The sequence below is a fragment of the Salvelinus fontinalis genome, chromosome 20 (genome assembly GCF_029448725.1).
Source record: "Salvelinus fontinalis isolate EN_2023a chromosome 20, ASM2944872v1, whole genome shotgun sequence".
Taxonomy (NCBI): Eukaryota; Metazoa; Chordata; class Actinopteri; order Salmoniformes; family Salmonidae; genus Salvelinus; species Salvelinus fontinalis.
In genome coordinates, this window is record NC_074684.1 from 6,015,239 (window position 1) to 6,040,788 (window position 25,550).

Genomic DNA, 25,550 nt, shown 5'->3' on the forward strand with positions numbered 1-25,550 from the left:
GGGCCGCCCCCCAGGTGGTGAGGGTAGGCACCCACACATCGGCCAAGCTGACCATCAACACAGGGACCCCTCAGGTGTGCGTGCTTAGTCCCCTCCCGTACTCCCTGTTCACCCATGACTGCGCACGACACCAACACCATCATTAAGTTTGCTGAAGAGCACGAAGGTGGTAGGCCTGATGACCGACAACGATGAGACAGCCCGTAGGGAGGAAAAGGGGGGGGGGTACCTAGTTGTACAACTGAATGCCTTCAACTGAAATGTGTCTTCCGCATTTAACCCAATCCCTCAGAGAGGTGCGAGGGGCTGCCTTAATCGACATCCTCGTCTTCGGCGCCATTCTTCGGCGCCCGGGGAACAGTGGGATAAACTGCCTTGCTCAGGGGCAAAACAACCGATTTTTTACTTTTTTTTACTCGATCCAGCAACCTTTTGGTTACTGGCCCAACGCTCTAAACACTAGGCTACCTGCCACCCCCAGAGGGAGGTCAGTGACCTGGCAGTGTGATGCCATGACAACAAACTTTCCCTCAAAGTCAGCAAGACAAAGGAGACGATTTTGTCCCCGCAGTGGCGCGGGTCGAGAGCTTCCTCGGTGTCCACATCACGAAGAAATGAACATGATCCACACACACCATCACTGTCATGAAGGCACGATAATGCCTCTTCCCCCCCCCAGGAGACTGAAAAGATTTGGCACAGGCCCTCAGATCCTCAAAAAGTTGCACCGAGAGCATCTTGACTGGCTGCATTACATATGATCGCAATGCACTTTTTCATCTTTATTTATTATTTCACATTTATTTAACCAGGTAGGCTAAAGTTCTCATTTACAACTGCAACCTGGCCAAGATATAGCAAAGTAGTTCGACACATACAACACTACCGCAAGTGTGTACGGCCCAGCACATCACTGGGGCCGAGCTCCCTGCCATCCAGGACCTCTATACCAGCTGGTGTCAGAGGAAGGCCCTAAAAATTGTCAAAGAATTCAGCCACTCAAGTCATAGACTGTTCTCTCTGCTCCCGTACAGCAAGCAGTACCAATAGACCAAATCTGGAACCAACAGGATCCTGAACAGCTTCTACCCCCAAGCCATAAACCTGCTAAATAGTTAACTAAATAGCTACCAGGACTATCTGCATAGACCCTCCTTTGCACTAACTCTTTTGACTCATCACATACGCTGCTGCTACTGCTGCTTATTGTCTATCCTGTTGCCTAATAACTTTATCCCTACCTACATGTCACAGGAGACTGCTGATGGGAGGACGGCTCATAATGGCTAGAATGGAATGAATGGTATCAAACACATTGAAACCATGTGCTTGATGCGTTCCATTTCAGAAATTACTATGAGCCCGCCCACCCCATTTAACGCGCCACCAGCCGCCTGTGCTACTTGTACATATATACACCTCAATTACCTCATAACCCTGCACATCGACTCAGTACTGGATGCCTGTGTACATATCCAAGTTCTTTGCTCATTGTGTTTTCCTTCTATTAATTTTCTCTCTGCATTGTTGAAAGGACCTGTAAGTAAGCATTTCACTGTTAGTTTACAAAACGAGTTAGAATATGGCAAATTAGAAAATCATTTCACTTTATTCTACTCAAGTAATTACTCAGCACATTTTTTATAATATTTCTTTGATTAAAAAAAAGCATATTTCAATGTCATAAAATATTTTGCTTACATGTATCCCTTTCCCACCCCTCTCCCTACTCCCCTTCCACACAAATTATTGTAAGTATTTCATTTCGAGGGATCTTTTTACAGTTCTCTTATAAGTTTCACTATCTTACCCTCAAATCCTCCAAGAGCCGGTCTGCTGGCACCAGGGGCCGTTCTCCCGGACCAAAAAATATTCCTAACAGACTATACATTTAAAAAAAAAAAGTAAAACAGCCCCGGGAGAACAAACATGGAATGGAATGTGATTTTAATCATATATATATATATATATACACATACACGCACAAAAAAAGTCACATCCATATTTTGCAGGGTTGCCTCTACAGGGTTACAAAAGTCATTTTCAAACAGCAACAACCAGATGCTCGGTTGGTTATGGGTTGGCAAACCCCTTCAACATTCATCTCCTATAAACCGTGCAAAAACGTAATCTGCATTCCGAAAGAACGCCAAATTAGACACCCAGGATTTGCTCAAATGCATGGCTCCGATTGTATTACTCTGGGAGTGTCAGAATAAAGTTGACAGCTCATAGGTCCAGCTGTGCTTGTGTGGTGACAACTGCTCGACTCTGTCCACTAGACTAGTACAGGTGCTGCACATCTCCTGGAAACAGCACTTCAGTGCCAACACAAACATGGCGACTTGCCAAGGCAGAGGGAGTCAGTCAACGTACACCCAAGACAAAGTGACAGTTGGTGAGAATGTTACAGGCAAAAACTAAAAGGCCTCTAGTGGATGTAAATTCATAACAAAAACCCAACATTATTTCTCTAATAAAGCACTCATACCTACCAGTATGTCCATCGCAATATATAAAAGACAAAAACTCCTACAAAAGTAGTACATTTTTAAATCATTTTATTCATGTCATCTCAGTTAGCTAGCATTGTATTGTCCTGACACAGTATCAAGGGTGTGACATGAGTGACCCTCAATTCCAGTCACCCATAGCACTCTGAAGGGCATGCATGACGACTCCATACACCTAGGTAGGGGTAAGAGTCTCAAAAGTTATTTATTTTACTTAACGAACTCAGACAGTGCTTGCGTCTATGTTTTCCAGGGATTTTCCATGGTACACCATTACATCTTCAATGTGCATTGAAACAAAAAAATAAACTGTACAAACAAAACACATCCGGTAGGAAAAAATGAGTTGCAACGTAGCAGGGAAACTGTGCCATGTGAAACAATCTTGGTCTTCTATTGCATTAGGCAGAGTGAGGTGTGAAGAGATTCAAACAGTCAGACTAGTTCATTCATACAACTTCCCCATCAAGGCTTTCTGATGTGTTGTGCAAGCACCGTTACTCAAATTAGCTAGGGAGTGAGTTATTATGTGGATTAGATCTAGCCAGTACAAAGTGTTACCTATATACCCCTCCCTAATGGTGAACATTCAGCTCACAACCCACCCATACATTTTAAAAGTGATGCTTTAAACAGGTCATTAAAGCAATATTAAATGAATCTGTTCAGATTTAGGCACCCATAGCAACACTTCATTATCTGGTCATCCAATAAAATGACACGTCATTAATGGCATAGCTCAGGGCAGTCCTAATACAAAATCAGTTTGCACGAGTTCGAGTTCAAATGCACCATTGAAGAAAAAATAAAATGCACATCAAAATAAAATAAAAATCACCTGAGCGAGAGAGTTTTGGTCACTGTCCCAAATTATCTTGTTCTATTGAAAATCTATTGTGAATTGTAGCCACTGCCATTCAAAATTAGATTAGTAATGTAACAAAAATAACACTGTAAAATGCTGGCTTATTTCATATGCGGACAACCATAATGCAGATGCAAAAAAGAAAGAATCTAGTGTTTCAAATCATTATCCGCATAAAACTACATATTACTTCAATTAAACCAGCAAGCTGAAGACAAACTGTGGTCTGTTATCAGTCATGAACTGTAATACGTGTACAGAGATGTCCCCAATAAGAAAAGCTCAATCTGGAAAAGCTAATATACAGTATATTTTACCTTCGATTTGTATTTAGCAAATCGGCATAATAAAATATAAACCTCAATATAAATTCCTTGAGTAGGCATTCATTTCTAAGTGAAGACATGCGAATGTGAATTCCTTTATAAAATTGCAACTGAGGTGCATATCCCACAGTCATTCAACTGAAGTCCTAATAACAAACACCAGATGCCATTTTTTGGCAAAACACCCTCCTCCTTAGTTAAAACAAACAGCTGCGAGAACACATCTGGACACAGCTTGAATATTGCTTCAGTGGACGTCAGTTCAGGAAGGGGTTGTCATTATCTGGCCATGCTACAAAAAGGACAGAAGAGCTTTTTAAATCACCAATTTGATTCCAATCACAAAACCTAATCCCTAATGTAACGAGTAATGCTTGCAGAACGTGAGACGCTTCTAATTTAAACTAGGCATAAGGACAGGAGCTTTGAGAGAGACTTGGTTCCATTTTGAAGATTGTATCTCCAGTGTGAGCTGCATTAGGATAAAGTGGCTCACGTTGGCAATAAGTTACTCTACCGGTGTAGGAGGTAAAAACTGACTGTTTTTCCATCAGCGTCTAGTGTAGCTCCTATGTAACTCAAAAAAATACATTTAAAAAGGGTGTACACTCGCTCATAAATTCTGCCTATATTCATTGCCGCTTCTGTCCTGTCTAGCAGGCTTATCTAGAGACAACCTTCGGAGGCAGACAGTTGCTCAGGAAGAGCTGAGGCCCGAGTCGGACTCGGCGCTGCCGTTGTGAACTTTGGCGGCGGTCACGCAGACAGGCGCCTGGCAGGGGATGGAGTAACAGGAGCACACAAAGCTCTTGAGAGTCTCCTGCAGAGTGTGCTTCTCCTCTACTTTGAAGATGTCGGCCTGCTCAACCTGGTCGTCACAGATCCTGTAGTGAAACAAAGAAAGGAGCAGAGAAGAAGAAAAAAAAAGAGAAAGGAGGATAAAACATCTGTTATAGGAGCCAAAGATACCGTCAAGACAGAATTACTGCCGCAGGTCCACAATCCTAGTTCAGGATTTAACAGGGAACAAGGAAGTTCAAAACAATGTTGAGGTTAATAAGGATTGGAATCTGGTTCCTCAGTGGCTACGTAACGGGTTCCTCAGTGTCTACATAAAGTGCTAATCTACATGATCAATAGCATGTCAACATAGATTTTATTGATAAGGTTAACTCACATTACACGATCAGCTACTGTACAATGTTGTAGCACAAAGCAGGAGGGATTAGCGTCGAGTAATAATCTCAGTGCACATGGATCAGATTTCAGCTCATTGTAAAAACAGGTTCTTACAGCCACACTGCCTGCCTACCTGACATTCCAAAAAAAACAACCCGTCTCTGTGTGCTGTATACACCATGCACTTAACATAAGCCTTTGTCTGGAAATGGTCAATACTAAAGAGTTGTACGCAGGAGTGATAAAGCAGAAAACAAAATTGATACAAGCTTGAATATAAAGGGGCAAACTTTATCCACCACCAAGAGAGTTAATCTACATTATTCGTAGCTGTCTATTTACCACCACAAACCGATGCTGGCACTAAGACCGCACTCAACCAGCTGTATAAGGCCATAAGCAAACAAGAAAATGTTCATCCAGAAGCGGCGCTCCTAGTGGCCAGGGACTTTAATGCAGGGAAACAAACATGTTTTACCTCATTTCTACCAGCATGTCACATCTGCAACCCAATTTTTTAAATTAAAAACAAATTAAAATAAACTCTAGACCATCTTTACTCCACACAGAGACACATACAAAGCTCTCCCTCCATTTAGCAAATCTGACCATAATTCTATCATCCTAATTCCTGCTTAAAAGCAAAAACTAAAGCAGGAAGTACCAGTGACTCGCTCAATATGGAAGTTGTCAGATGACACGGATGCTACGCTACAGGACTGTTGTGCTAGCACAGACCGGAATATGTTCCGTGATTCATCTGGCATTGAGGAGTATACCACCTTAGTCACCGGCTTCATCAATAAGTGCATCGACAGCGGTGTCCCCTACATGCATATCCCAACCAAAAGCCATGGATTACAGGCAACATCCTCACCGAGCTAAAGGCTAGAGCTGCTGCTTTCAAGGAGTGGGACACTAATCCAGACACTTATAAGAAATCACACTACGTAACCGATCTGAGCAAGACCTTTAAACAGGTCAACATTCAAAGCCAGACAGATTATCAGGACGTGTACTCAAAGCATATGCGGACCAACTGGCAAGTGTCGTCACTGACATTTTTCAACCTGTTCCTGACCGAGTCTAATACCTACATGGTTCAAACAGACCACCATATTATCTGTACCCAAGAAAGTGAAGGTAGCCTGCCTAAATGACTACCGCCCCATAGCACTCACGTCAGTAGCAATGAAGTGCTTTGAAAAGCTGGTCCTCATGCCGGGAAACCTTAGACCCACTCTAATTCGCACTCCCGCCCCAACAGATCCACAGAAGATGCAATCTCAATCGCACGCCACACAGCCCTTTCCCACCTGGACAAAAGGAACACCCATGTGAGAATGCTGTTCATTGACTACAGCTCAGCGTTCAACACCCTAGTGCCCACAAAGCTCATTACTAAGCTAAGGACCCTAGGAATAAACACCTCCCTCTGCAACTGGATCCTGGACTTCCTGACGGGCCACCCCCAGGTGGCAAAGATAGGCAACAACGCATCTGCCACGCTGATCCTCAACACTGGGGTCCATCAGGGGTGGGTGCTTAGTCCCATCCTGTACTCCCTGTTCACTCGACTGCATGGCCAAGCTCAACTCCAACACCATCATTACGTTTGCTGACGACACCAACAAAGATGACAGTCTATAGGGAGGAGGTCAGAGACCTGGCAATGTGGTGCCAGGATGACAACCTCTCCCTCAATGTGAGCAAGACAAAGGAGCTGATCGTGGACTACAGGAAAATGAGGGCAGAACACGCCTCCATTAACATCAACGGGGCTGAATTAAGTTCCTTGGTGTCCACATCACCAACTAACTATCATGGTCCAAACACACCAAGACAGGCGTTAAGAGGGCACGACGACAACATTTCCCCCTCAGGAGACTGAAAAGATTTGGCATGGGTCCCCAGATCCTCAAAATGTTGTACAGCTGCACCGAGAGCATCCTAACCGAATGCATCACCGCCTGGTATGGTAACTGCTCAGCATCTGACCGTAAGGTGCTACAGAGGGTAGTGTGTACGGCCCAGCACATCACTGGGGACAAGCTTCCTGACATCCAGGACCTATATACTAGGCGGTGTCAGAGGAAGGCCCCCCAAAAATTGTCAAAGACTCCAGTCATCAAAGTCATAGACTGTTCTCTCTGCTACCGCCTGGCAAGCGTAAACGAAGCGGCAAGTCTAGGACCAAAAGGCTCCTTAACAGTTTCTATGTAATATAAATAGTCCAGGTGGCCATTTGATTCATTGTTCAGCAGACTTAAGACTGCTGAACAATTAATCAAAATGGCCACACGTACCATTTACATTTGTTTACACACTGCTGCTACTCGCTGTTTATTATCTATGCATAGTCACTTTGCAAAATTACCTTGACTAACCTGTACCCCGACCCTGTATATAACCTCATTTTTTGGTGTTACGTTTTGATTATTCTTTTTTAAACTTTTATTTAGCAAATTTATTTATTGAATTGCATTGTTGGTTAAGGGCTTGTAAGTAAGCACTTCATGATAAGGTCTACACCTGATATATAAGGCACATGTATTTTATTTGTCAGAGTGAGCAATCATTGCTTTCCTAATATTTAAAGTCTAGTGAAATTTGGCTACACACTTTCATAAAAAGTGCAAATCTCAGGAAAAGCATAACAATGCCAAAATGTGTGGAGAACTACCTAGGCTAAGTTAGAAGTCAAATGTCTTGCGTCATGGAACCCTGCTGGTCTGTTCAAGTCAGTGACCAGACCAGGGGACCTTTCATTCAGGCAGTAGTCAGGAGGAACCAAATCGGGGGTGAGTAAATATAAACAGCACACCCAGGAATCAGAGACATTACTGGCGTCAGGAGGACCAGTAGAGTCAATGACATGATTTGGCCACCAGATTTAACATACTCTAAAAGAAAGAGAGACCGTTATCAATTGCAGGTAGAAATTGCCCTCAACCACAGATCTAGGGTCAGATTACATACTCCCAATTCTTACTTTAATCATAAGGGTTGAAAGAATATCTGACCCTGTATCAGAGGGTAGGGGAAAGTTCTACCAACTCCAGGTTGTTATGACAACACACAGGGGACTGGAGGAAAGGTCTCTGGTCTATTCCAATGATCCAACACAGCTGGAAGAAATACGGGCCTCCGAAAACCCGGAATCAACTGACTTAACCAAACACGTAAGCCATAGTTCAAATGTGTGTTATTTCCGTAAAAGATGCCTATAGTGCTGAAGCAGTAGAAAACCAGTTCTTTCAGGTCAGGTCACATGTCTGTTCATTGAACGAAACCCCTCTCCGACCCAGCCATCTACTTTACAGAATGTAACACATTTATTTCCTTCTGATTTCATAACTATTACTTTCATTAGCTACAGTGGCGGAACACCAAGTGACTCAATAATAGCCTACTGTGCGTTTTTAGGTTATGTAACCTCTTATATGATGATGTCCTTAACTGATACACTGATTGATTGGGATTACACTACACTGACTGAAGCGCTGGTGTGTGTGTTTGTCAGTGAGACGGAGTAAAAAAATCAATGCTGACAGAAGTCCAATCAAGAACTTTGAGCAACAGCCAACAGTATGAGAGACAGTGTGTCTTACAGATAGTGTGATCAGAATAAATAGAACGAAAAAAAAAAGGTGCTCACAAAGGAGACTTGTGTACATGTCCCGTGTGGCTCAGTTGGTAGAGCATGGCACTTGCAATGCCAGGGTTGTGGGTTCAATTCCCATGGGGGACCAGTACAAAAATGTATGCACTTACGTAAGTCGCTCAGGATAAGATCCTGCAAAAATAACCTCTTGAATAGATTGCTGCTACTGTTGTTATACAGAATGGGGTGGTTTCCATTAAACCTAGCCCTGGACAAAAACGAAACATGATCAAATCTCCATCGAAAGTGCTTTTTATTCTAGGAATAGGCTTAAATCGGTGTCCGGGAAACCGCCCCTAAATGAGCCAAAATGGATTTACCTGTTCAGCCAGATGTTTACCTGTCATAGATGAGTCCGTCGATGCCCTGCTCCCTTAGCTTGGTCCTGTTGTCGTGGTCGTTGTTGAGGTCTCCCCAGCAGAACACCACCAGGCCTTTAGATTGGGCCTCTCGGATGTGCTCCAGGTTCTGAAGCAGCTCCTCTGTGTGGGCACTGATACCCTAGATGGACAGACAGACGTCAGAGAGTGTCGACTGATCCGCTATATTAGTACAGAGACTTTGTCAACGCTATATCCCAGTTCCGCCACTCACCAGGATGTTTTCGCTCTGCGCAAAGCTCATGGCGATCTGTGTGGTCCGACAGCGGATGTCCATGAGCTCAGGATAGGTCTCAGAGATGCCCTGGGTCAGGAACAAGATAGGGTACTTGTTCTGCTTCTGACGAACCCTGGGGGGGAGAATTCAACATTTATGGTTACACTTAAGCTTCACCCTGTGGAACGGTCGTTTAGACACTAACAGCTTACAGACAATTAAGGTCACAGTTATGAAAATTGAGGACACTAAAGAGGCCTTTCTACTGACTCTGGAAAGTGCCTTAGGCATGCTGCAAGGCGCCATGAGGACTGCAGATGTGGCCAGGGCAATAAATTGCAATGTCCGTACCGCGAGACTTCTAAGATAGCGTTACAGGGAGACAGGACGGACAGCTGATCGTCCTCGCAGTGACAGACCACGTGTAAAAACACCTGCACAGGATCGGTACATCCGAACATCACACCTGCGGGACAGGTACAGGATGGCAACAACAACTGCCCGAGTTACACCAGGAACGCACAATCCCTCCATCAGTGCTCAGACTGTCCGCAATAGGCTGAGAGAGGCTGGACTGAGGGCTTGTAGGCCTGTTGTAAGGCAGGGCCTCACCAGACATCACCGGCAACAACGTCACCTATGGGCACAAACCCACCGTCGCTGGACCAGACAGGACTGGCAAAAACTGCTCTTCACTGACGATTCGCGGTTTTGTCTCACCAGGGGTGATGGTCGGAGTCGCCTTTATCGTAAAAGGAATGAGCGTTACACCGAGGCCTGTACTCTGGAGCGGGATCGATTTGGAGGTGGAGGGTCCGTCATGGTCTGGGGCGGTGTGTCACAGCATCATTGGACTGAGCTTGTTGTCATTGCAGGCAATCTCAACGCTGTGCGTTACAGGAAAGACATCCTCCTCCCTCATGTGGTACCCTTCCTGCAGGCTCATCCTGACATGACCCTCTAGCCTGACAATGCCACCAGGCATACTGCTCGTTCTGTGCGTGATTTCCTGAAAGACAGGAATGTCAGTGTTCTGCCATGGCCAGTGAAGAGCCCGGATCTCAATCCCATTGAGCACGTCTGGGACCGGATGGATGGGAGGGTGAGGGCTAGGGCCATTCCCACAAGAAATGTCTGGGAACTTGCAGGTGCCTTGGTGGAGGAGTGGGGTAACATCTCACAGCAAGAACTGGCAAATCTGGTACAGTCCATGAGGAGATGCACTGCAGTACTTAATGCAGCTGGTGGCCACACCAGATACTGACTGTTACTTTTTATTTTGACCCCCCCTTTGTTCAGGGACACATTCTATTTCTGTTAGTCACATGTCTGTGGAACTTGTTCAGTTTGTCTCAGTTGTTGAATCTTGTTATGTTCATACAAATATTTACACGTTAAGTTTGCTGAAAATAAACACAGCTGACAGTGAGAGGACGTTTCCTTTTTTGCAGAGTTTATTTATATATCCTTATTCCATCCTTTTACTTAGGATGTGTGTGTATTAGGTAGTTGTAGAATTGTTAAGATATTGCTGTATTGTCAGAACTAGAAGCACAAACATTTCAGCCTTTATAACAGGCACATAAAACATTTGTCATAGTTAGTCCAACATTCAAATTACAACTAGGCCTCAGTTCAGCAGGCGAACACAGACTTCTGGATAAATAAATCATAGCAAGTTTTTGGTCTCATTCAGTAGTTGACCTGACAAAGTACAATCCTGTTAATTTTTTTGTTTAAGTATTATTTATATTCCTAAAACAAGTTGAAAATGACACTGTTGGCTGTTTCCCGGTTGTCTTGGATTTCTGCCCAGTGTCAAAACAATACACTGAAATAGGTTGTTATAATTTGAAGGCCTAAAAATTAAAAATGTGTGGAGTGTCTCACGAGTTCAGGTAACTTGTATTTAGCTAAATACCTTAAACTGTACACGCGCCAAAATTTAACAAGCGTCCACGCGAGCTGAAATTGATTCGCTTGTTCTAACTGTAATCCATAGCGCCAGCCAGCGACTTTCATACAAAGAACGCGGCAAATTCCACATGCTATTTGAGTTTCTAATTGGTCGCACCGGTGTGAGCTGCACATTCTACATGGACACCTGAATCAAAACATCCGATTTTTGCAACCATGAATTTGTTACAGTAAATTGCATTATCCTCATGCTCTGCCCGTCTTCAGTGTGAGAGGCTCGCTCATTACAGTCTCCCCCTTGTGTGCCCCTATAACATTTCAAGAAGAAGAATTGCGCATCGGCCATCGCAATAAGCCTCATTGCAAAGTTGTTTTTAGGACATTGGATTTACTGTAAGATTAATACATAGCTATTAGCAGTAGGTGTTATATTTAGAGTTAGCAATCTAGCTAATGTGTTTCGAGTTTCTACTTCCTCAGGTGGTGAATTGGCACCACTTGAATTAGACCTATATATAATATTAGTGCACATAAAGATGAAGGCAAATTCTATTTAACCCCTCCCCCAAAAAATATACACTATTTTCACAGTAAAAAAAAAAAAAAATCCCCAAAATTGTGCCTTATTGTCAACCCAAAATTCATGACAATCACTGGATTAGGTTGCATATCAAAATATTTTTAAATCACACATTCCTACTTGGACATGTTAGATGCAACAACTTATTTATTGAATACCATCTCAGTAGTCTATTACACGTGTTAATAAAGCATTCTGAAATGACTTTATAAGAGGACTCAAATGTATTGTGTTGTGGGACGCCGCACAATTTTTGGGTGGAGGGTGCCACCAACTGAAAAAGTCAGTGGAGCCCTGCAGACACTTGTAGAATCTATGCCAATGGGCATTGAAGCTGTTGGTGGGTGGCCAAACGCCCTAGTAGGAACTGTTGGGGTTTCCTTTTATTTTGGCATTTACCTGCATGTCGGCAGGGTAGCCTAGTGGTTAGAACGTTGGACTAGTAACCGAAAGGTTGCAAGTTCAAATCCGAGCTGACAAGGTACAAATCTGTCGTTCCTAGGCCGTCATTGAAAATAAGAATTTGTTCTTAACTGTAAAATAAAGTTGAATAAAGTTTTTAAAAAACTTTACTTTGACAATTTAACCGGGCGTTCAGGACTAGAGCTTCCATAGTGACTGTCAGCAGGCTGAAAGTTCGACGCCCCGAGTAATGCTTACATAGTGCAGACGTCAGGGTCGAAGCAGGAGAAGACGATGCGTCTCTTGCCGGCTCTCTGCAGCACACAGCTCAGTATGATGTCCAGGAACAGGTTCATGTTGAAGTAGGAAGACAGGTTTCCTTCCCACGAACCATCCTGTTGAAGACAATACCGCAACATTCCAATGTGAAAAGAGTTGTTACTATCTGACAATGTTTGGATTTACAAAAGTGCAAAGCTTTCCTATTTCACTTGAACCACGAGCCCCAACCCTAAAAGAACAAATAGCTGTTTGAGATGGCAATTTGTTTTGCAAAATCAACAATTACCTGCATATTATGCGAGAGCTTGCAAATTTGACCAATCAGCACGTCTCCGCATAAGAGTCAAATCGTCACATAACACTAACCTATCGCTGCAGTACAGAGAGGGCGAGCAATGTCAACCAATCAACGCACAGGTACCGTATAATATGGTTCAATCAAGCCACAAGTCAAACTTCTTCCCGCATCAGCGCATTTCCGCGACAAATTGCTCAAATTCAGCACCTATTGCCTCGCAAAAATGTCAGAATTGCCGCAGCAAATATCAAGCAATTTCGTGCGCAAACATCACCAAAATTCCCTTTGAAAGCCAGGAGATACTGAACTAGGTTATAGGTCGGTTCAGATAATACAGCCACTTTTGTCCTTTCTGGCATGACCAACTAATCTTCTCATGACCGGCATCACTGACCGGCTGTACATACCTTCATCTGACAAATCCACTTGAGCTCGATGTTGAAGCCCACATTTTCAGGCACCGCATGGAAGATCTGGAACATGACATAGGGAGGCAGTTGTAATCGGACACAGAACCTCAAGGGTGGGATAAGCTAGTCCCACACTTTCAGTAACCTCGCAAGTGGTGATGTCGACCAGGAGGTCTTTTACCTGTGAGAATGAAGGGAAGGGCTGGTGTTCGTCAACCTCTTCCTCGTCGTCGTCATCTACGAAACAAAGCGGGAGTAAACCATGCACACACACACACCTATACACAGCCCCTGCTCTGCTGGTTCACATTCAACTGCTTTACACAATGACACAAGCAGAGGACATAGGTTTGTTCTTCACCATACCAATTGGAATTACTGTCGGTTAACAACTATGGCTTTGCAAGAGTAGAGGAGGATGAGAGCATTGTTTGCCTTAGGGATAAATAATTGACGTAGTTGATGAAACGGAAGATGATATACCTTTGTGGTCGTTCACCTTCAAGGCAGAAGCATGGCCCAGCTGTAGATCAAACACAGAAGTCATCCTTCATATCACGTCACTTTTGCCTATTCTTAAAATAGTGACAAACCACAGACTACATAAGACTAAAATCAAATCAAGACATCCACATACTGTCTTCAAAAGGACTCGTCATATAAACTGGTCAACAACTGGCTTCTGAGCGTATTCACTAGTAAAAGGAGAAGCCAGTAGCTAGCAGAGCTTTCACCTTGAGCTGCTGTAGCTGGTCGTACGTGAGATCTTTCACCGGAACTTCAAACCGCTCCAGAGAGTGCTTGTCTCCTTTCTGACACGAGGAAGAGAGGAAAAAGTAAAGCGAGGATGTTGTACAGCAGGGTTTCCCCAAACTCGGTCCTGCGGGCCATCCCTGGGTACACGTTCTGTTTTTTACCCTAGCGCTACACAGCTTACTCAAATAACGAGTTAGTTATTTGAATCAGCTGTGTAGCGCTAGGGAAAAACAAAAGAAATGTGCACCCAGGTGGGGGAGGGGGGGGGCAGGCCTGAGTTTGGGAAACCCTGCTGTACAGAGTGCATTGGACGGTATTGTTGAAACAGAAAACAAACGGGATTTGTTCTGTCGTCATTGAGGTTGACCTTCTTCGTGGAGATGCAACAGGTGAGATCGTGGTACACGATAGGGACACAGTCCTTGGAGAGATGGACGTCAAACTCCACATAGGCAGCCCCCTGCAGAAACACACATGCAGTCAACTCTGATGCGACAACCGATCAGAGAGACATTTAGAGGAAAATGTGTTTATTTTTCAGGTTTTTTTTAACCTCCACGTAGGAATACTCACATGATTGGCAGCACTTTTGAACGAAGCAATGGTGTTCTCCCTGACTTTGGTATGTCTGAAAAACAAAACCAGACATTTTTAGGCCAAAACCAAAGACATCCAAATCCCGATGTACAGTATAACAGATACAGACGTAATCTTGTTAAGTATGAAGCGTATGATCAGACTACTAGTTAATGACCTGCACGCTAACACACACACAACTCCTAGCTGAGATTCAGAGGCACGTCTTTGTTGTTTGCTGACCGTGACTTCCTCTGTTGATGTGTACTCTGACTGAGCATGTCCTAACCTGCGCTGCAACTTTGAAGTCATACGGTACAGAACAATTGCATTCAAACATTCAATAAACATAGAATGAAAGGGTATTTGTGTTCTTATGAGTAGGCCCTTCCTAGAGTCCTGCGTCAACACACATCTAAGAACTTCTAACAATCTATTATGTAATGCTTGTGAGCGTTTCTCGCACTTGGCTGCGTGTGTGCTGCCGGCCCCTCTGTGGCCTACGTCCAGGGGGGCACTCCTCTTCCTCCAGTACTTGGTGAAGGAGGAGCTCATGTCACACTGCAGTCCCTCGATAGGACGGATCACCAGGTAGTCCACTGGAAGAGAAAAATACATTAGGCTCGATTTTTACCAGGGAAACATCTTAGCTAACCCTCTGGCCCCCCAAGTCATCTCAAGTCAGCCAACCCTTTATTTATATTCTAGTTCCTGTTTTCCCCCCCATCTTGTTTGACAGTTCCACGCTAAAGGGAAAGTTGATTGTTTACGTCGGAAAAATTTCTGCGGGAGGAACTATATGCGCAGACTTACAATACTCTAATTCCACGTCTGGTAAAAATTCAAAGACCCGTCAGCCAATACAGGCTGCATCGTAGTGATCGATTTATGTTTAATACATTCTCTGTCACTCTTAGAGAAATATAGAAGTTCAATAAGTCCCGTATCCGAACCAAGTTTTGTGCAAATCCCCCATTGATACCAATACCTGATTTACAAAGAAGTCAGAGTATCATGGGTGTATCTCAAGCAACTTAGTTGAAGAGTTCTACACTTTTACCAGACTACTTGTTGCGGAGGGGTAGGGTTGCTCACCTCTGACTTTGCCCAGGGTCTGTCTGGAGTTGCGTTTCATGATGGGCAGAGTGACCACACCCGTGTCCTTGCCACTCTCCACGAAGAATGAGGAGAGGAGGCAGGCCGTACCCGCCGTCCCTGGGTGGGCATCCCCTGGCATCACGTGCTCACCCATGTCTTCCTGTAGAGGGGAGGAAAGGGTTAATACACATACAGGGCCCGACACTCGTTTTTTGGTACAATAGTGGTTTGGGAGTACACCTACAAATTAAAATGTATTGGTGGTTTACACCGATTTGCAAATGGTTATCGCAGGTGCAACGAAACGCTTGTGTTTCTAGCTCCGACATTGCAGTAATACCTAGCAACACAAATCCAAAATGTTACATAACAGAACGAGTGATAGATATCCATAAAAGGGGATAGACAGCGTAAAAATAAAGTGTGTACAGAAGTTACATAGGATGAGCCAAGACTGGAATACGTCAGACGTCTGTCCCCGTCTGTTCTTTCAAATATTTGTTTTTAAAGGTGCATTTTTCCATATAGACACACCCTGTGTGTTTTAATACAATCAACTACACTCTGGAAAAAAAAGAAATGTCCTCTCACTGTCAACTGCGTTTATTTTCAGCAAACTTAACATGTGTAAATATTTGAATGAACATAACAAGATTCAACAACTGAGACAAACTGAACAAGTTCCACAGACATGTGACTAACAGAAATGGAATAACGTGTCCATGAACAAAGGGGGGGGGGGGGGGTCACAATCAAAAGTAACTGGTGTGGCCATTAAGTACTGCAGTGCATCTCCTAGAGACCGTTTGTGCTGTTCTGTGAAGGGAGTAGTACACAGCGCTGTACGAGACCTTCAGGTTCTTGGCAATTTCTCACATGGAAAAGCCTTCATTTCTCAGAACAAGAATAGACTGACGAGTTTCAGAAGAAAGTGCTTTGTTTCTGGCCGTTAAGATGCTGTAATCGAACCCACAAATGCTGTTGCTCCAGATACTCAACTAGTCTAAAGAGGACAGCTTTATTGTTTCTTTAAAATCAGGACAACAGTTTTCAGCTGTGCTAACATAATTGCAAAAGGTTTTTCTAATGATCAATTAGAGTTTTAAAATTATAAACTTGGATTAGCTAACACAACGTGCCATTGGAACACAGGAGTGATGGTTGCTAATAATGGGCCTCTGTACACCTATGTATATATTCCATTAAAAATCAGCTGTTTCCAGCTACAATAGTCATTTACAATATTAACAATGTCTACACTGCATTTCTGATCAATTTGATGTTATTTTAAATGGGATTTTTTAAATAATCTTCTTTCAATAACAAGGCCATTTCTAAGTGACCCCAAATATATATTTTTATATTATACACACAGTAAAATAGTATGTAAACATTACAACACAAAGCAGTTTCTGTAGTGCTCATAAGTCAACTGGCGAATATATTGATCCTGCTGTGAACAGTACCTCAAAGAAGTCGAAGGTGAGTTCCAGGTTGTCGGGGTCCATGGTGTGGATGACGTACTCTGTCCACTGTGAGGCCTCCAGGGCGTAGCCACACTCGGGCTGGGAGTGGCGGGACTTGTACCCATCTCCACTGATCATACTGGTCTCCAGCGTGGTGGTCATCTTGTGCCACGACGCGGCGCTCAGCTCCGGCTCGTCATCTTCATCATCCTCCTCCACACCCTCAAGCGTCAGCTTGATCCTGGGGACAGATGGGAAAGGTCACAGGTCAAGAGAGGTCAAGAGGGGCGAGGATCTGAAAAGGCGTGACTATGACCGATAGACTAGTGTATTTACAGATGCATATTTCCTCCATAAAAAGGTGTAGCTGTTTATTTTAAAGCCATATTTGGTTTGATCCCATAAGTTATTTCAGGATCAATTCTATGGGATTTTGTCTCCTGCTCTCACCTGAAGCGAGACTTCTTGTATTTCTTCTTGGTGATGGAGACGGGAGACGTCTTGGAGTAGTGCAGACGCAGACGGATCTCTGTCTGGCACGTCAGCCACCCAGAGTCTATACACGCTGAGCCGTCTGCAGAGAGGCGTTGCAGGGAAACATGGGGTAAGCATTCTGGCACAAAATGGCCACCGTTTGAGTCACCCAGGTGAGTAACAGTGCATATTGGTGGTGGATGAGGTTTGCTATCCGCAAAACAACGCAAAGCACTTTGATTTTGAGATAAGAGCTATGGGAATAAAAGTAATTGTTCAAACAGTCAACTGTAGCATGGGGAGACAGTCAAATTCACTTCAATCAGTATGTTCTACTACCAGATAACTAACCGTCTAATGGGGAAGTGTTTTACATGTAATCTGTGAAGGGTTAAGTTCCACCAAAGGACTGAGTCATACCTCAGGTATTTAGTATAGGCTCCTACAGTACTTTCTTTACGTACTTAGTCTGTGATTAGCAGTTTATGAGCCCTTAGTTAATCTTCATCTTGTTTTTAGGGCCCGATCCCAACATAAGAAATGTATAGCTTTACTCTACGCACTTCTCAGTATTCAGACTTATCTTATTTGGTCGCAAAACACGCTCTGCAGGTGTGGCTACTTTGCGCACACTGAATATATTTCATTCAACCGCTGAAAACCCTCCCACTCTCTGGGCCAACTGTTTCTCATGGAGTTGTCGGTTCAATAGGGATTTCAGTGCATTTATCTTAAGCGATCCCTTTAAATACGGTGCACATTTGATTCGAATTTTGTCGACATAGTCAATTGAAAACGGGTTCAGAATATAGGGATTAATGAAAGAAATCCACTATGCTTATTCATCTCCGTTTCAGCACCAAATGGTAAAAAAATAAAATAATTGATCATTTACACGCATTTTAGGATTAGGAGCACATGTATGAATAATAAAAAGGCTTTTCAAACAGTTACACACGTAATACTGTATATTGAGGAACTTTAAAAAAAATGACAGTGGTTTGATTCATCCTGAAAGTTGTCCTGTTCAAGTTCAATCCATGAAATATTGGAAGGTGGAAATAAGCATATAATGGGCGTTGAAGAATAAGCCTATCAATCATGGAACTGTATGACAGAGGTCCAGTATGTGCGACCCGTCTGAACCGTGCGCCGGGCTCCAGCTTTAACCTACTACGTGTGGACTGAGTTCCACAATGATTCTAATACATATCCCAAATTATTGAACAACGTTAACCTAATATGATCCACTAAAATCATCTAAAACAATTGCTATGTGTATTTACAATCCCCTTCTCCAAACAGATTACTCATTTACAGTTCATGGAGAAATGGTGGTACTTCTATCAGGAAGAAATGTTGACGCTTTTCCCACTTGGAAGCGGTAGGATTGCTCGACCATATTCATTGTTTCCTTGTGCGTAAAAGTGGTGGACTTATTAGTGATTTAAGTCAAGGCCAGAATGTGACGCAGCACACCTTCGTTTATTCCAGCGCCACCTCAAATAGTGGGTGAATAGCATGCTATTCTCATGCTTGCGTTCAAGGGCAGACTACACATAAAAAGAAAAGCACATCAAAAGGGCTTAATTTACGCGTGCTTAACTCTGGTCGGGATCTGGGCTAGCGCATAACAAAGGACTACCTTGGGGTCTTTGTATTCAATGTCAAATTGGCTTTTTCCTAGTTCACCTGTGCAATGGGGTGAAGAGATTGCAATTATATATTACCATGACATGGCCAATGTATTTTCCAGACAACAGCGAGACATAATTATTTCCCAAAATGGATTAATCAAGGCGTGATGTAATTATTTGACTTACTGTGGAATCCAAATTGGCCATCGTCAATATCAAGGTGTGATTCTGCAAGATAATAAAACAGGCATGAGGCCTTTTACAAACAAACCATCTCTCTCATTTCAACCATGATACACAACATACCAAACATCCAACAGCACAAAAAGGTTCGTTTTAAACATTGTCCAAAAAGTATCAGGTGGAAGGATTTAGGAACAAAATAAGGTTTATTCAATTGTTTACTATTAAGCTGATTTTGAATGACCTTTGTCTGAGTTTTTGTTTTGTCTGAGTTTGAGTGGTCACATCTACTAGCGTTTCCTCCGCTCTAGAACATTCTAGTTAAAAACAACACAATGTGACCTCCAACCCACTTGCCTCAGCAAAGCATAGATACTGTACATTCCCCCAAACCAAGCCGGGTATTGTTCTGGTGTATATACCTGTGGGGCTCATCAGACGTGGCTGCTGATGGGTTTCCCACTTAGTGACTATCACCTGACAGGGACCACCTGCACTCTGCAATGCCAATGTTTAGTACAGCATTAAGACTTAACAAATACAGTCAATGTTCACTTTGGTCTCAAAGGTATAGTCACCAATTAGCGAGCCACTTTTGGTTGAAATCTGAAAAAGGGATTCATTAGGTCGGTAGGTGGAAGAACCTGAGCATCATGTCCTCACCTACGCGAATATATTTAACCATCTTCTGAAAGATCACAGATTTAGACCCCAGAGACGTGAAAAAATGTGTTGTCATTACAACTGGCCTATCTGAATGTGTGGGCTCCACCCATGAGTCAAGATTGTATGCTCTTTGACGAGTTAGTAATGCTGTTTGTCCAATGGCAGTAGTTCAGAGCAGGCAGAGAGACAGCACAGTTCAAATGAGTTTGTTTTGCCTCGTATCACGGGTGTGATAGCTTTGCTTCATATGCTACTGTCTGTAGGACAGATAACAGCCTGACGCTCTCTCTCTGTACGAGGAAAAGCTTTCTTTTTTTATTGTGAAATTTGAACGTCCAAGACGGACGTATAGAGAACGTTACATACTGACATTAACAATTAGAGTGGTGAAGAACACGCTGTGTGTGTCCCAACATCCAAGTCTATCCTAGCGCAGCATTAAATAACATGGGGGAGAGGCTCACGTCCCGTGCTCAAATCCAAGCTCAGCTATAGCCAGCTGGCAGAGCTCCAGGCATGGACGCTCTCCTCTGAGCATTACGGAATAACTGCACTGAGGTGAGCTAGAGGTGATCAACACAGATGTGGGGAAAGTGAGCTAAATAATCCACGGATGACCTTTAAAAACTGCTGTGGCGTAGCTAATCTAATGCTTTCTAATGTTATGGTACTAGAATTTGAATAGGCCAAACACAATCAAATAGGTTAATTTCTTTAATATGTCCGATTACTTGACATGCTGACCGTACATATAAAGATGAGCTCACCTTTGACTCCAGGAAGTGGCCTTTGAAGTAACGATAGGTTGGCACAGCACCTCTGGGCACACTGACGGTCCTCTTCCACAATGTCCTGGAGAAGGAACATAACATTTACATTTTAGTAATTTAGCAGACGCTCTCATCCAGAGCGACTTACAGTGGCGAGCGCATACATTTTTGTACTGGTCCCCCGTGGGAATCGAACCCACAACCCTGGCGTTGCAAGCACCATGCTCTTACCATCTGAGCTACACAATGTTGAATTACTTAAAGCACACAGAAATCATTCAGATCATAGCATATTCAAAAGTGAAGTGATATTTACCCATCGTGTTCAGCCGGTTGTAGGGTCACAGCTCTTTGATGGCACCAGCCTCCTAAAGCTTCACAGCTACCAACCACAGCTATCACCTCACCTAGTCATACACCATATTATTACGTTCAATTAAATGAGTCATAACTGTACACATTCACCACACACACACTCTCTCTCTCTCATCAGGCTCTAATGATCAAGTGCTTTTCAGCTAAATTCTCGTGGACAAACTACGTAAATCGAGCATCTGACCAAATTACTCAAGATTTTAGATCCGGGTCAGCTAACTGAGATGAACTAAAAGCTGACATTCCTAACTGCCTGGTTCGTTGTCAATCTTTCTGTCTAAAGTTGTCCTGAATTGAATAGTCTTCTTGTTTCAGATGAGTCTGCTGCCCTGCAGTAGGGGTTGGTCTTACCTGGGGATGTGTCTCCCCTAACTGCCAAAGTCACTTGAGTTGTCTCCATAGTTGACACAGGCACAAACAAGGACAATTGCAGGCGCAATCAAGCTGGAAAACCAGGAACTTAATGGTAAAACAGGCATAAATTTAGGCATAGATTTAGTGGATTAACAAAGCTGTGCTGGGTAGTAGAACCTCTATGACTGGACCAGAATATGGCCTTGGATATTCAACGTCTCCTGTAAAGCCAGATTCTGGTTCAATCTATGACTAAAAAGGTGACCACATCAACACAACCACTCGAGTTAGCTAGTTATCTTAGTAACTAACAGATCAAAAGCTAGTATTAGAGCATCCCCAAGACTGATGTATCTATAGAACTCGCCCGTTTGTAGTCCTAAAATGAAAATGAGTTAGCCCCATGGCTTGTTGGTGCAGTGCAGGGGAAATGAAATATTTTTTGGGGGATAAACGCAGAAATTAACGTCTGAGGTTAACACAGGTTTAGTAGATGTTATACGTTTTTTTTCTATGACAACCAGTCAGTTCACATTACCTTTAGCAAATGTTTAAACATTTATGAAATCAAAATAAGCACATAATGTCCCCGTAGGCTTTGACCAACGAGCCACGGCAGAGTTAGTGCACACACAAAGACTCCACTACTGTTACTCTGTCCGATCAGACAGCCCAATTCCGGATTTGTCAGCAAAACAGAGACCACTGTAGCTAGCCATGCAAACCAGCTGTTTACCGTAAATTACTTAACTAGTTAGTCATTTTGCGCCAACCCGGGCAGGCAGCTAACATCGGCAGTTACGTTACCTTACTACTAACGTTAACGCGCTAGCCATTGTAGCACAACAACATCGATTTGACTTTTTCTAGCTACAAAATTGAAATAACCATTATAACTTAACAATATTGTCGCATAAATCACAGAAGGTATCAATTTACCTTAATTCATCAGCAGACAGATCTTACACGGTGTGGTAGATCTGGCATATTTGTTGACAACGTTTGTAGCTACTGCGACGCAGTCTTCCTGTCGCCAATGTGACATGAGCAGCATTAGTGGTGAGCAACAATCGTTGAATAGCCTTCAAAATAAAAGTCAAACAAACGGATCCATATAGTGGAATTATGCAATACTTGGACTAGGGATGTTCAATGTCGGTACCTGGTTCTGGTTCTTCTTCTTCTTCAAATAAGGGACTAATTCAGACCTGAGACACCAGGCGAGGGCTATTAACTACCAAGTAGAAACAAAAACCAGAAGTGTTTTGGCCCTCCAGGACCAACATTGAACAGCCCTGGACTAGATCAGGGTTTCCCAAACTCGGTCCTGGTGCCCACCCTGGGTGCTCGTTTTGTTTTTTACCCTAGCACTACACAGCTGATTCAAATAATCAACTCATCATCAAACTTTGATTAGTCATTGCAAGATGGTCTACAACCGTTGACCCATATAAAACCTATATTGCCGATGCTATATGTATTGTCTTTGAAACCACCGGAGGCCATATTGGCACTCCCTAGTAGGAGCAGTCCTCCTTAGGAATGAATGGAATTCGGCAGTATTTAATTGAATTGTTTCAAGGACAAAATGACATTTATTTAAGTATTTTTGTTGTTGTAGTGGTGACAGTCACATTAGTACTCTCAACAACAAAAAACGTTAAGTACTTGTTTTCTCTATTTAGTTCACATAATATAATTTATAATTATGCATTAAAGTGTCTGTGATAGAATAAACATGTCAAAAAGCGAATGCAGACATTAATAAATGCATTTCTATAGCTTCCAAAATATGTTTGACAATTGAGGGGCGGTGCCAAGTTGGCTGTGCGGTGGCTGCCTGGTCACATCACAGGCCATAGCCTGGTGCATCTCGGTTCAGACAAATCAAACTCGTCCATTTGTCCTGCCATAATGATCAGATAGAGATCAATAAACAAAAATGTAATATGCTTGCTTTGCTTGAGTTTCCATTTGATTACAGCTATCACTGAAATGTAAAAGCAGGAAATACTAAATAAAGATTAAACGAAGCCTGCTTACTTAGGCCACTCAATATATAACCGATAGGCCTAAAATTAGTGATAAGTATCTCTCAAATGTTGCCCACTGGGTATAACAAATGTCCTACTGAATAGCTATGAGGCAGTTAAGAGTAAGTCAATTATTTATTTACAGTCCCACTAATGAGAGTGTGCCTATCTCTGCCTCAAGAAGAGATGGATCAGGTGCTTCAGCTATAGCCTATCTACAGCCTATAGGCCAAGCTCAAGTGTCCGCTTACTCAGATTATTACAGGGTCACCAAAACAAGCATCTCATGTTCACTAACATGTCCTGTACTGTGCTACCTGTTGTTGTTTTTGTCCATTTAGTGGGTAAATGACCGTAAAGCACTATGTCATGTCAGAAGAATAACGTACCAGTACCAGCCATATGAGTTCATGTAATGCTTTTTTAAGTAAGAAATTATGCATGTTTTCTAAATTGAGTATAGCCTAAGGATGTTATGGAAACTTGTATTGACTTAGCCTAGTGTAGTGCATTAGCATGTCAGTTCCTGCATTGCTGGAATACAAAACTGCTATTTACGGTTCAAAGTCAAAATACAGTACATGACCAAAAGCATGTTGACACCTGCTCGTTGAACATCTCATTCCAAAATCATGGGCATTAATATGGAGTTGGTCCCCCCTTTGCTGCTATAACAGCCTCCACTCTTCTGGGAAGGCTTTCCACTTGATGTTAGTACATTGCTGCAGAGACTTGATTCCAATCAGCCACAAGAGCGTTAGTGAGATCGGGCACTGATGTTGGGTGATTGGGCCTGGCTCGCAGTCGGCGTTCCTATTTATTCCAATGGTTTTCGATGGGATTAAAAGATTTCCCTTCACTAAAACTAACCCGTTCGGGCCTAGCCCGAACCATGAAAAACAGCCCCAGACCATTATTCCTCCTCCACCAAACTTTACAGTTGGCACTATGCATTGGGGCAGGTAGCGTTCTCCTGGCATTCGCAAACCCAGATTCGTCCATCGGCCTGCCAGATAGTGAAGCGTGATTCATCACTCCAGAGAGCGCGTTTCCACTGCTCCAGAGTCCAATGGCAGCGAGCTTTACACCACTCCAGCCGACTCTTGGCATTGCGCATGGGGATCTTAGACTTGTGTATAGCTGCTGAAACCCATTTCATGAAGCTCCCGACAAACGTTCTTGTCCTGAAGTTGCTTCCAGAGGCAGTTTGGAACTTGGTAGTGAGCGTTGCGAACGAGGACAGAATATTTTTACGCGCTCTCGGCGGTCCCCTGCCACTTCACCACTGAGCCGTGCTCCTAGATGTTTCCACTTCACAATAACAGCACTTACAGTTGACCGGGGCAGCTCTGGCAAGGCAGAAATTTGACGAACTGACTTGTTGGAAAGTTGGCATCCTATGACGGTGCCACGTTGAAAGACAGTGAGCTCTTCAGTAAGACCATTCTACTGCCAATGTTTGTCTATGGAGATTGCATGGCTGTGTGCTCGAATTTATACACCTGTCTGCAACGGCTGTCGTTGAAATAGCCAAATTCACTAATTTGAAGGGAACTCCACATACTTTTGTATATATAGTGTATATGAATATACTGATATGTATGTGCCTACTGCGTAGTTCAGCAAACCTGCTAACCATCCATCAATTGCCTGTGTTTCTGACCTCGTAAGGTGTCACATGGACGGGCAGAAAATTGCAGCAGACAATGACCTTCCAGAGTTACATAACCCTTGATCATATTTCTCAACAGAATTAGCCAAGAGACAGACTGAACCTACGAACCACAGTGGCTACGGCATCATGTGTTCTAGGCCTACTGGGGTTCCTACTTACACACCATAGAAAGGTTTGGGGTCATACGCACATCCTTTAAAACGTAGGTGCTTGGTTAATAAAGAATACCTGTAAAGAACAGGAAGGCTGCAAACTCTTTCTACTCCAAATTCATTGCTTTATTGGCAACGTTTGTTCCAAAACGGATCTTTGTCAGGTCAAACAGACCTGAGTGCTCACATGCCAAAATATACACGTTTTGCTATGAGACTTGAAATTGAGCTCAGGTGCGTCCTGTTTCCATTGATCATCCTTGAGATGTTTCTACTACTTGATTGGAGTCCACCTGTGGTAA

At 43.2% G+C, this 25,550-nt stretch overlaps 1 protein-coding gene across 2 annotated transcripts; it reads right to left on the bottom strand.

Moving 5' to 3' along the window:
- Positions 1 to 2,544: 2,544 nt before the first annotated feature.
- LOC129817194 (glycerophosphocholine phosphodiesterase GPCPD1-like) lies at positions 2,545 to 22,454 on the bottom strand. Of its 2 annotated transcripts, XM_055872190.1 has the most exons (20): positions 22,328 to 22,454; positions 21,386 to 21,478; positions 20,976 to 21,066; positions 20,657 to 20,741; positions 19,646 to 19,721; positions 19,227 to 19,268; positions 17,380 to 17,503; positions 16,930 to 17,170; positions 15,461 to 15,623; positions 14,832 to 14,964; positions 14,363 to 14,417; positions 14,157 to 14,249; positions 13,768 to 13,845; positions 13,517 to 13,556; positions 13,215 to 13,270; positions 13,031 to 13,096; positions 12,302 to 12,438; positions 9,142 to 9,277; positions 8,888 to 9,048; positions 2,545 to 4,588 (listed from the first exon to the last, which is right to left on the bottom strand). In XM_055872190.1, exons 2-20 carry the CDS (start codon positions 21,432 to 21,434, stop codon positions 4,402 to 4,404), a joined length of 2,013 nt encoding a protein of 670 aa, XP_055728165.1. In that variant the 5' UTR covers positions 21,435 to 21,478; positions 22,328 to 22,454; the 3' UTR covers positions 2,545 to 4,401. The 2 variants fall into 2 exon arrangements, with proteins under 2 accessions (XP_055728165.1, XP_055728167.1); XM_055872192.1 differs by lacking the exons at positions 19,646 to 19,721; positions 20,976 to 21,066; positions 21,386 to 21,478; positions 22,328 to 22,454.
- Between the last annotated feature and the right edge of the window lie 3,096 nt (positions 22,455 to 25,550).

Excerpts from the sequence above, each read along its gene's own strand:
- LOC129817194 (XM_055872190.1), bottom strand. The coding sequence starts at position 21,434 with ATGGAGACAACTCAAGTGACTTTGGCAGTTAGGGGAGACACATCCCCA. Across the intron at positions 19,722-20,656 it reads GCCACTTCCTGGAGTCAAAG|AGTGCAGGTGGTCCCTGTCA; the intron begins GTGAGCTCATCT and ends TTGGCATTGCAG. Across the intron at positions 13,097-13,214 it reads CCTTCCCTTCATTCTCACAG|ATCTTCCATGCGGTGCCTGA; the intron begins GTAAAAGACCTC and ends GTCATGTTCCAG.